This window comes from Chelonoidis abingdonii, chromosome 7 (genome assembly GCF_003597395.2).
Source record: "Chelonoidis abingdonii isolate Lonesome George chromosome 7, CheloAbing_2.0, whole genome shotgun sequence".
Lineage (NCBI taxonomy): Eukaryota > Metazoa > Chordata > Testudines > Testudinidae > Chelonoidis > Chelonoidis abingdonii.
The window spans coordinates 31,134,761-31,146,626 of NC_133775.1; the positions used below are offsets into that span (position 1 = coordinate 31,134,761).

At 40.9% G+C, this 11,866-nt stretch overlaps 1 protein-coding gene across 1 annotated transcript in view; it reads left to right on the top strand.

Annotated features, from left to right (window-relative positions):
• The window catches only part of LOC116824171 (calcium-activated chloride channel regulator 1-like), a 36,628-nt gene extending 29,529 nt beyond the window's left edge, over nucleotides 1-7,099 (top strand). The window contains exon 14 of the mRNA XM_032779265.1: nucleotides 6,693-7,099. Coding sequence (XP_032635156.1) covers nucleotides 6,693-7,099 — 407 coding nt within the window. The remainder of the gene's footprint in view (nucleotides 1-6,692) is intronic.
• The last annotated feature ends 4,767 nt before the right edge of the window (nucleotides 7,100-11,866 follow it).

An 11,866-nucleotide genomic window follows, 5' to 3' on the forward strand; every position in this document is an offset into this window, starting at 1 on the left:
TTTTGCATTTCTATTTTGACCTCAATCCCAGGAAATTAAATCCAAAAAATACAATTAATTCATCATTTAAATATAGCTTTATTCTGAAGCTGTCTTTGTAAAATGGCATGTCGAATCCAACTGTGTCTCGAATCACTCCAGAACAATTGTGCTAGTTGAGTCAGCAACATGCGCTGTTCTAATTCCCAGCCTTGCAGACTCAGGTTAGGTTCTGATTCAAGTTGTATTCTTTCTGTTTGTGCATTGTCACCGGTCTGAGGCCAAACGCCATGCTCACATCTATTACAACACTTGGCATCGGTGGGATTGTACAGGTGTAATGGGGACCTACTTTGAAGAGAACAGTTGGCCTGCAGTGGAACCTTGGTTTGGGGAAAAACAGTAACTGACTTTTTGTCATTTAATCTGAGTCTAGGTTACATAGAGGTGGCAGCTCTATTGAAGTAAGGACCCCTTGTCATTAAACAGATAGCTGGGTTAATGTTTTTTACCTGTAAAGGGTTACAAAGGGACCAAACACCTGACCAGAGGACCAATCAGCGAAACCGGATGTTTTTCAAGCTCAGGAGGAATGTTTGGCTCTGTGTCTTTGTCTGGCTCTCGCCAGAGGGAGATCTTTCATCTGTAGCTTCTATCTTCAGTTTCAAGTTGAGTTACAAAGGTAGAACAATAGGCTGTTATTGTTTTTTTGTATTTACATGTGGTTAGTTTGCTGGAATGTTTAAATTGTATCTCTTTTGAATAAGGCTGTTTACTTCATATTTTTCTTTTAAGCAAATAGCCCTGTTATTGTCACTTTATACGAGATTAATTTTTTTGTCTTTTTCTTGTTTTTATATAAAGCTTCTTTTTTTTAAAATCATTGACTTTTCTTTTTCTATTTATGGCAAGGGGATAGGAATCTCTGTCAGGATACTGCCTCTCCAGGGAAAGGACTGGGAGGGGGGAAAAGAAGGAGGGGGAAGGTAAATATGTCCTCTCGGTTTTGTGTTTCAAGGGATTGAAGCAGGGAAATCTTAGTATACCAGGCGGGAAAATCTGGAGAAGAAAGAGCAGGGAAGGGAAATGGTTTATTTCTCCTTGTTTTTAAGAATGCCAAGGGATTTGGTCTTGGGCGTCCCCCAGGGCAAGGTTTGGGGAGACCAGAGGGGCCAAACCCTTGAATTTTGGCTGGGGCAGCGAATCAGATCTAGCTGATAATTAAGCTTAGAGGGAGTTTGCAGGCACACAGATTTTACTTAAGTCCAGATTTGGGAAAGCATACTTATGATAAACCGGCTCTTCTAAGCTTGGCTGTAAGGCATCAAAAAACCTTCAGGAAGTTCACAACAGTTAATATTTGTAACCTTCCTGTTCACTTTGGCTACATGCAACAGCTGCAGTATTCCTACTCCGTTTCCTTTGTTAAATATAAACCTTATTCGTTCTTTTGCCATTACAAAAGACCCAGACAAATTGTGAACATGACTGTAAAAAATATGTGAATAAGAAACTTAGGTTTTGAATGTCTTGACTTTTGACTGCCTGATTTCTCAACCTTATGGTGGATTGATGGTTTGGTTTTTGCATTTCATATCCTCTCTTTCTTGTACATGTGTACACAACAGAAATTGTCGTATTTCTAGAAACTCTAGAATATACTGAATTTTTAAAAGTCTACATAAAAATGTGTCCAACTCTTAACCCAGAAAAGTAATGAAATGGCCTATCGAGGTTGTAATCTGCTGCTTGCCTGCATAGCTTAGGAAGAATAGGGGGAAGTTACCTATATCACAGCACTTCCCACTGACAACTTGGCTTAATACCTTAATCACCTACCTGATAATAGTACTGAGTTGCTACTTTCAACTGCCCTGGAAATCTGGGTTTGCTTTTGGGATTTGCCTTAGTTTTTGTGCAAGATTCAGGATCTGAGTTACTTTGTTTTTCGTCTGAGCCTCATAATTTTTGCCTATGTTTGAATAACCAAAGAAAAAAAAGTAGGATTAAAAGAAAGGAATGCGAAATAGAAATGTGTGGTATGATTTAGAGTTTTGTAATGTTCAAAATAGTTGAGCAATTTTTTCTTTTGGGCAGGTGAAATCAAAATGAATGCACGAGACTCTGAAGTTGCGATTGAGGAAATTCAAACAAAGCTAGGAGTTTCAAACAGAGTGCATCAGAAGCGTCTTTGTAGTGGAGAATGTTCGCGTAGGAGGTATTACTGAGTGTTCCCACCCTTAAATTACTGACCTTGAGGCGCAGTATGAAGAAGATAAAATTCACTTGTCTTGGAAGCTCTGCGGAATGACTTGGATGAGGACAAGGTAAGTTGGAATTTTCTTTTAGGTCCATTCTGCGAATGATGCAGTATTGTCAGTTATCTGAAATTACATTACAATAGTTGCCAGCCAAGCAGAGACGAAAAGTTATGCTTTCCCATTGTTATGCTTAAACAAAGTAACGTGAGACTTTTATTTAGGGGAGACAACACGTCCACATTGATTGTACGAATACAGCAGTTAGCATATGCTTTTCAGTCACACACACACACACACATCATGGTCACACAGTCCCTCCAGTCAATGTTTGTTACCAGCTCCAGCAGTCTGATCATTACGTGAGGCAGTCAGATTGGTACGAGCGGAGCGGCTCTGTCGGTCGCCAATCCGAGCTTCTGGAATCAGTGGCGTGAGACAAAACAACAATTCCCTGGCAAAGCACCCTGTCCTTACAGTCTTTTTTCTCTGTTGACGTCAATTGGATTTGCCATGTCCTTTACTGGTTTGGGTATATCTTTTGATGAACATTCCTAAAACACCTCCTAAGCGTCTATCCTGTGCTGGACTTGATTAATTCAATTGTCTTTAGGTGGTGCAGCCTCCACCTAGGGTCGTCAATTGCCCTTCCTCATCATGGATGCTGCGTTGACGTTCTTGGCCGTCAATAAGTTCCAATAAGTGTCTTCACTCCTCCTTTCTTAACCAATCTGGTTAACAGCTGGCCTTCAAACCTTATCTTTTTCCTGAGCATGCTATTTGCTCGATTCACACAACAGTCTTTTCCATGAGACCTTTGAAATCAAACAGGAAAGTTTGTAATCGAGCAACAAAGGCATTGTAAATTAAACCTTGCTACTTTTCTAACCAAAACAATTCACTCTGAGGCCAGGCCTTCAACATTCCTCTAATCTACTTAACACAAACAAGCATCCGTCTCTTACTATAAACCTTAAAACAAAGAACTTAGAATAAGCCCAATTTGTAATGCATATGGGAAACACGAAATCCATAGTCCAGAGGTCATTCCCTTGCTTGCTATTCAAAAAAGGGAGCTGCGAGGATTGAACATTCAAATCATACATAACTCTCATATAGTACCAATTACAAAATCGCTGCTCCACCATCTGCAAAATTTCACCATCCTATGCCTGGCCTCCACTAGATTTTTCTCTAACATTTCCTAGTTGTAGACCATGGCCTCAGTGTTAACCCCATTAAATTACCTGGTCAATATAGATTAACCTTTTAGTCCCCCTTAATCCTTCAAAAAATGTAAGTTGAGAAACATTTAATATTCCCAAACCCTGAGACTTTACAGCAGGAAATGCAAAACTTTGATACCAACCAGCCATACTAGCTTACAAAGGCAAAATTAATTTCAAAAACAACACTCCCAGTGACGTCTCCCCAGTTAACCCCGTCTCACGCAACTGTACACTAATCAAGGGAGTTCAGTTACACCGATGGACAGTCCAAGGCTTTAATCCATTTTTGAGACACAGCTATGATCTCCTCTATAATACACATTTAAGTATGTGTGTAACAAGGTACGTGACTCTTCGTGTTTGTCAGCACATCAGCCACAAGCACAGTAGAGGTTAAATAGTACAACTTATCAATCACACGACAGGCAGCTTCAGATTAAAATTTTTACATATGCCTACAACTTTAGCAATCAACTCCTCAGGATCAAACCAACAATTCCATAAATCCCCAAAGCAGTGGTCTAGTGTTCTGCTGTGTGTTTATGGCTACTTTGCACTACTCCTCCTGATCATAACAACTGCTATAACAAGTCGCCTCGCAATGGTAGAACAACACATCCATCAGGCTTACTTCTTGGTGCTTGCATCACGTGTGACATTTCTCTGTGGTCTCTCGCTCGCGACACACTCAACGGTGATCTCGCGTCAGACTAGACCTCACTGAATCTCTTAGTGTAAGTTTTGCCCACACTTAGATAATCATTTAGTGTTACACTCTTTGGTATATCATAATCAGATGTGCTATGCTATGATAGTCCAGATTCAATTCTCCATTTACGACGGGCGCCACAAAAATGTGTGGTGTGGCCTAGTACGAACACTGGATTGGTGATCAGGAAAAAGCCTGCGCTGTATTGCAGGCTTCTTGTGTTCTTGGTCACTATCCATCGTTGCCCTTCGTAAGAGGTGGCAACCCTCTAGCATGAAAAACAGCCTAGCTTCACTCGTTAGGCTAGTGACCTACTGAACATATGGTGCTGTTCTGTAGTGTTTAGGGCAGCGGCTAGTAGATTCTAATTTAAAAAAATAACCTTTTTGACGTTCTTTTTAAATTTAGCAGCCTATATTGCTGTCAGTGAGAGACTTACTAGACCTCCACCTCTGCAGAAATGCATATTGAGAAAGAAAAGGTCTCAGATTGTAGTGAAGTATCTGAGAGAGAGATGAATGGTTGACCTCATCCACTTGCTTTATGCCTATAATCTTACCATCTCAGTAGATTTGAGTGTGAGTTATATTAATGTGATTGGTGTAGGCTCACTAAAAGCCCATTTTCGTGGTTAGTCGTGTATTCTCTCCTTGTATGCGTTTGTATTTCGGTGGCTAGACTCAGTCTTTTGGCTACTCTCTCTGTAGTACCTCCTCGCTACTGGTTAGCAAACTAGGTGGTTATTGGGTGTACGCACCTTAGGTGCCTTATAGCAAATGCTAGTACTCTGAGGTAACATATATATGGCAGTTTGCTCCAAGGTTATAAGGCTCGACCGTAGGAGCCATTTATTACAGAGTCTTTCTAGTATGACAAGGTAGGACGAATACGACCATTACTCTAAGTACTAGATCACCACTCTGCAATCTTTCAAGTGCATGACAAGTATTAAGTCAGAGGGGGCCACCATGAGACTATTGGAAAAGCGAACGTAGACTCATGTCTAGTAGGCAAAGCAGTGAAGCTATTCATGCGTAGAATGGATAAGGTGTGTGGAGTGAGCAGAAGCTAAGGAGCTGGAGTTACGCCGCGCTAGATTGCTGCTGGAGGAGGTGAAACGAGACAGGCATTGCATTCCCAAGGAGAATTGTCCCTGTGCGATTTGAGGACCTAAGAAGGTTATTTGGAGGAGAGCCATGGGAGTAGCCCAGCGGAGTGTAGCTGTCCTGAACTGTTACAGGAGGCACTATAGACAGCTGCGATCCACAGGGGCCCTGGTGCTGAACCCGGAGTAGAGGGCGGGCCTGGGTTCCCGCCAAACCTCCCAACTCCTGATCAGATACAGGAGGAGCTGACTCAGACTGTGGGTTCCACAAGAAGGGAAGATCACTGAGGTGAACAAATCCGCCAATAAGCGCAGGACCCACCAAGGTGGAGGAGGAACTTTGTCACACTGTATATATATCTTCCTACTGTATTTTCCACTGCATGCATCTGATGAAGTGGGCTTTAGCCCACACAAGCTTATGCTCAGATACATTTGTTTGTCTCTAAGGTGCCACAAGTACTCCTCGTTCTTTTTACTGCTATAGAGTAACAAGGCTACCACTCCGAAAACCGTAGGCAAAATGTATTTTATGCAGGAAAATACAAAATTCTGTGCTCAGTGCTGCAGAATTTCCCCAGGAATAGAAGTTCATCACAGTACCCTGCCCATGGATCCAGGTTAGGACAAAGTGGGGCATACAAGGCTGCTGGGCGGGGGGAGGTCAGAGATGGGTTCAGAATAGCTAGTAGAGGGGGACAGACTGGGGCAGGGGCTCAGGAGCTAATGGGGTGATAGCACTGGGAAGGGGAGAAGGGAGCTGCAGAGACCCCTGGGACTGGGAGGCTGCGGGAACAGGGTTAGATGAGCCTGACTGAATAGAAGAGGCTTGGGGTCAGCCAGGATCTGCATGGGGGAGGCTTCCCAACTCCCTAGTAATCTCCCCCCTAAAAAACCTTCTCCCACCCAACTCCTTCTACGTTCACTTCTAGGCTCCTTTCCTCTCCCTCAACTCCTCCATTGCCCTTGATTCCCCAAGCTTTTGCACTGCTGCTGACAGGTGCAGGAAATACAGTTCTGTATTGTAATTTAAATGAATTGCAAAAAATTCTGTATTAATAAGTCTAGTAAGGAATCTGTTTGTAAAAAAAATTTACCAGAATCTTTCATGTTTGGTCTGTATTGTTATATACATACCTGCTGACAGACACTGTAAAATAAATTACGCAAAACATTGAAACTGAAATGATTATATTGTGTTATTTTGACAAAATATGCAGAATTTTGCAGGATTTTCAAATATTGTGTGCACAATTTTTATTTATTTATTTATTTATTTGGTACAGAATTCCCCCCAGGAGTATCTAATAAAGATACAAAACTGTTATACAAATCCTGTGCTATCCTGGCACTTACTGATAGTATAATAGGCATACTAACACACTCTTACTTATATTCATCTCTTTTTCCAGCTGACAGATACATCATAAAAATGAGTGAAAGTTTTCTAGACCTAAGAAACACTTTTGAGAATGCTACTTCCGTGAATACCTCTAGTCTGGTACCTAACCCTGCCGGCACCAAAGAATCATTTCAGTTTAAACCAGAAAATATCACTACAGAAAATGACACCATAATCTATTTTGCAATACGTGCAGTTGATAATGCCTCCCTGACCTCAGAAGTGTCTAATATAGCACAAGTAGCTCTGTTTGTTACTCCAAAGGAATCCTCGCCTGATGGTGCTCCTAATGATGATGCTATCAATGAAGGTATTAGTGTTTTGGCAATAGTGTTAATAGTAGCTGGCTGTGTAGCAGCTGTATTAATAGTTGTAAGTTTAACTGTTTGCATTTTAGTCAAGAAAAACAGAAGATGAGGCCCTGAGATCAGAATGTAACAGAACTAATTTTAAGATGAAAGCTCAGTAGGAATCTATCCTAATTTGTTCTGTTTGTGATTTTTAAAATATATAAGGAAAGACTTAAATAATTGTGTAATACTTTTGAAAATTAAGTGAATTAACTTTAAAATAGATGTTCATTTATGTGTATTTGTTTTGCTTTCAGTGACTTTATGCTATGTTACAGTACATGTACATAGACAAAACACTGACTTTAAAAGCATGTACTCAGTAGAGTAAGACACAAGTATAAATTACAATCTATCTTGCAAGATTTTTGCAACTTTAGGTATTCAGTGCTTTATTTTAAAAAAGTAGCAAAAACAATGTCTTTCTATTTTTGTTTTCCAGTTGCTTAGCTGTCAGGAACGTGAGATTTTATAACACAAATTGATAGATCTGTAATCTGTCATTTTTATACATCTCTTTCACATTCTTTCAGTTATGTACAGTAAGTAGGAAACAAAAATATATACTTGCCCTGAGCCTGCAAATGCTTACGTACATGCACAACTTTACTCGTGGGAGGAGAGTTGTGCAGCCTTTTAACTATCAGGATCAGGGCCATACAGTATCCACAAATGAACATATGGAAAACACTTTCTTCCTGATATAATCCCCAATCACATGTGCAACCTTCCAACTCTAAACTATTAACAAAAGAACAAAAGCAAAATAGTAGAAGAGAAGACAATACATGCCAAATTAGCAGGAATGCCACCTATCACACAATATGATAGAAGCAACTGCATGTGGCATCAAGGAGGAAAAACTATTAAAAAAAATGGCTTTTCACTGATCTTTCCCATATCCTGCAAGCACAAAGTGCAACATCATGCTGTGTGGATGTGACACTGCAGAAATGGGAAAGGATGGGTAATGAAAATATCCATAGTTACATTAGATGAGGTGAAATTATTTTATAAGGGACATAAACCTTCATGCTGCAGGTCATCAGCTCATTACTAACAGGGTCTAGGGAGGAACTTTTCCATGGGTTATTATTCCATAATTGTCCATGTGACGCACCGTTTTCCTTTTTCTTCACCACTTTTACAAAACTATGATAAATCTTCTACAAACTATGCCTTGTGAGATATAATCTGAAATCTCATAAGTCGCTGATCATTATTGTTCTGGTAAAATATATGTGGCAACATTGTATTTAAAGTCGTAAGATTCTATGTATGATGTTACTAAGGGATATTCCAAGTCTGGGAAAGCAGCCCAGACCAGTTCCTCTGAGACAAAAGGGAAACTGAAGCCTCAGCCAGGTGTCAACACAATCAAATGGACTATCAACGGGGTAAGTGGCCATTCTTTGACAGGAAGAAGAGTGTGAGTAAGAACTTTATATCTTGGTAATGCCACAGCTGGGGGTTCCCATGTAAACAGACTGGCTTCACCTGAACCCCAGTTGAAGATGATTCTCAAAGAGGACGAAAAGATATAAAAATTAGCAACAGAGGCCCTAAATCACCTCTCTTCCCTCATGGCATCAACAAGAGTTGAAAGACAAAAGAAGCATCACTGAATTGAGGGAGTGGTCCTGGCTGCAGGAATCCACCCAGACTGCTGAAAGCATGTAGAGAGAGAAACATTTTGCGTTAAATTCGTTTAGTTTAAGTTCGGTATTAGTTTACATTTTACCTTTTATTTCTTTGTAATGAATTCCGACTTTTCTGCCTCATTATTTGTAATAACTTATAATCTATCTTTCCGTAGTTAATAAACTTGTTTTATCTAAACCAGTGTACGTTTCTGGATTGAAGTGTTTGAGAGTCTTAATTTGAGATAGCAGGGTTTGTGCACATCATTTTCTATTTATAAAATGATGGACTTTCTATAAACTTGTACAGTACAGAAGGAAGGAGCTGGGCAGTACAAGATGCACATTTCTGGGGACAAGTCTGGGAGTGGGAATTTACTGGTGTCACTCTGCAATACAGTTCAGGAGTGCCTGGCTAGAAGCTCTCATATAATTCAGCTGGGAGTGATTTTGCAGGCTAGAGGCTGTGTATAAACAGACCAGGGTAGTTGTTCGTGCAGTGAAGCAGTGCAAAAGGCACCCCAGTTGGAGAGTTGAGGAGACACAGCTACTCAACCATCCAGATTGTGCCCTGGGCAATGTCACAGCCCATTTGGGGGATTCTTACTGCTTCCACTGAAGTATATTTAGCAATATAGACATATTGGCTAACATGGTTATGCTACACTCAAATTTTGTATAAGTTAATTAACTGACAGCTCAAGGTAGTTACCACATTTGGACTATGCCTGAAACAAACTATTGGGGAATGTCCATGCTAGCTTTTACCAACATATTAACTGCAAATCACCAGTGAAAACAAGCCCTGTCTGAGAGAGGTATCTGGGATCAGATGAACCATGGGTCTGATTGGTTAGTGCAATTTCTCTGTTTCCCAGATTTTTTTTTAATAACATGAAGTTAAAGTCAGAAATTGAATTTAACAGTTACGCCTCTACACATAAAGGCAATGTTATTTCCCAGTTTTGTCTGGCTGGTGCATTTTGTGATGATCTTCACTTTTTGTGGGTGTAGGTGAGTAGGACACAAGGAAGTGATTAGTAGAGTATCTGCACCTCTGAGCCTTCTGTTTATTACGCAATGTGTTATGCATAAAGACCAATGAAACAGACCAGACCATGGGACTTGAGGATTGTATTTTAAATTTTTATTTTTCAATTAACCTCTAGCCCTGGTGAGAAATGTTCCATGAACAGAGGATTTTTCATCTGATGACCTGCCCAATCATATATATCTGAGCTGTTTTCTGTTAGAAAAAGTGGCCTGGGAGCCTTGGTAATCAAACTGTCATCAGTATATGGAGATCTGTGTTTAGGGCTGGTCCTTTATTCCTGACATGGCAAAAGCTAGGAGCACTGTAAAGAGACAATGCCCTCAACCTAGGGAGGGAGCACCTCATAGCACTTTGTAACAATCTCTCTGGTGGATTCAAGAGCAGGTCTGATGGTTCCTAGAGGGAGTGAGGGCCACTCCTCCCTCTCTGGAATAATAGTCATCACATTCTGGAGAAAAGCTAAGATGACTCCTTTTGGGGGAGGAATAAAGAGAAAAATTACAACTACAAAGCAACATTGACAGGTATTAACCCCCTCAAGTGCCCCTAGTTTTACCTGCATTCCACCTGCTCAGTAGCACTTCATTTTGTCTGTTCATCCTACCTCCAAACTGGAAGGTACTACCAGCTCTCATTCTCAGAAGTATTTACATTCCTACTCCACAGAAGTTGTCAGTAGGAATGGTATCACAGAATCAGAGTAATCAGTTGTGATATTGTTCCTGGAAATATTTAAGAGTAATATAAAAATGTAGCAGTCCTCATATGTATGGTAAACTATAAATATTGTTCTACAGACATCCCAGTCCTAGTTCTGTTCCTAGAGTTGTTGTCTATTAGTTTCATGGTTTGGTTATGCTGACATCTAGCGGATCTTCAAAATACACGTACAAAATGCTTCCAATTATGTTTCCAGAATCAAACATTTACCCAAAAGACCAAACAGCTCCTTCAAGGATGCTCTGATCAACAGTCAAAGATAGATCCACGTTTTAATCTACCAGTTCTGATTGCTTTTCTTTGTCGTCTTTATATTGCACAAGTGCCTTAAGGATCGAACTGCAATTGGGACTTCTTCACTGTGGCCATTGTTCTCACACATTGTAAGTGACAATCTTACCCCAAGGAGCTCACAGGCCATGTTGTGTAATGAGTCACTTTAAGGTTGCCAGTTTTGGCTGGGTGTACTCCTGGAGGTTTCATCTAATGGCCTGATCTTTAATTAATCTTTAATTCCTAGAGACTCCAGGACAATCTTGGAGGGTTTGCAACCCTAATTACCTCCAATTCATCTGTAAAGGAGGCATCCATAACTTGGCTGCTTATGTTTCCTGAGTGCAAGAGGAGAGGTTGTCAACAGTGGGCCTGATCCACTGACTTCAATGAGCTTTGATTTAGGCTCAGTGTTGGCGGTGCTGTATGTTCCAAAGGACATGGGTGAGGCCATTGTCACAACCCAATGGCCTCCTCCCCTTAGAGAGTCCCCTAGGAAGGCAGATCTGCTGTGTATATTGCTAACGCTGTTGCAAGCATCGCAAAGCATTTTGGGGAGGGTTAAAGGTGTGTAAGTGAAGAGTTGAAGGGTTTTTTTGTGGGTCACAAAAGGCCAGAAAGGAGGGGGAGAAAAGAGCAGAGAATGGGTTAATTCAACACTGCAATTAACAAGATTAATCCAAAGATAAGAGAACTACAGTCCAAGACCAGCTGCTACCCACCAAGACAGAAGGGAGGAATGTCCAACCCTCCCAACCAGCTGTGAAAAAAGAACTAAGTGAGACAGAGCTGCAAAAATAACAAGACCAGTGAAGACCAAGACAAAAAACAAACAAACAAATAAAAAAACCCCACAGTCTCCAGAGCCAGGATATTTTGAAAAAGGAAAAGAGACTATAGCAAGCCTGTTTGGACTAGTACAAAGAGAACCAGGAACAGAGGGCCCTGGATGAAACCACCCCTAAAGAAGGCCAGGACTTAAAACTCTGTTGAGAGCTGAGGCAACTTGGAAAGCATAGCAGATTCTTGGATGCCCTGGGCCCAGGACAGCACTCCCATCCACCTTTCCCCATCTTTTCTTTTGATGTTACTCCCAGACTTGACCAGTCGGAGTAGCGCGGGTGTGAGTATGAAGTGGGTTAGGGCC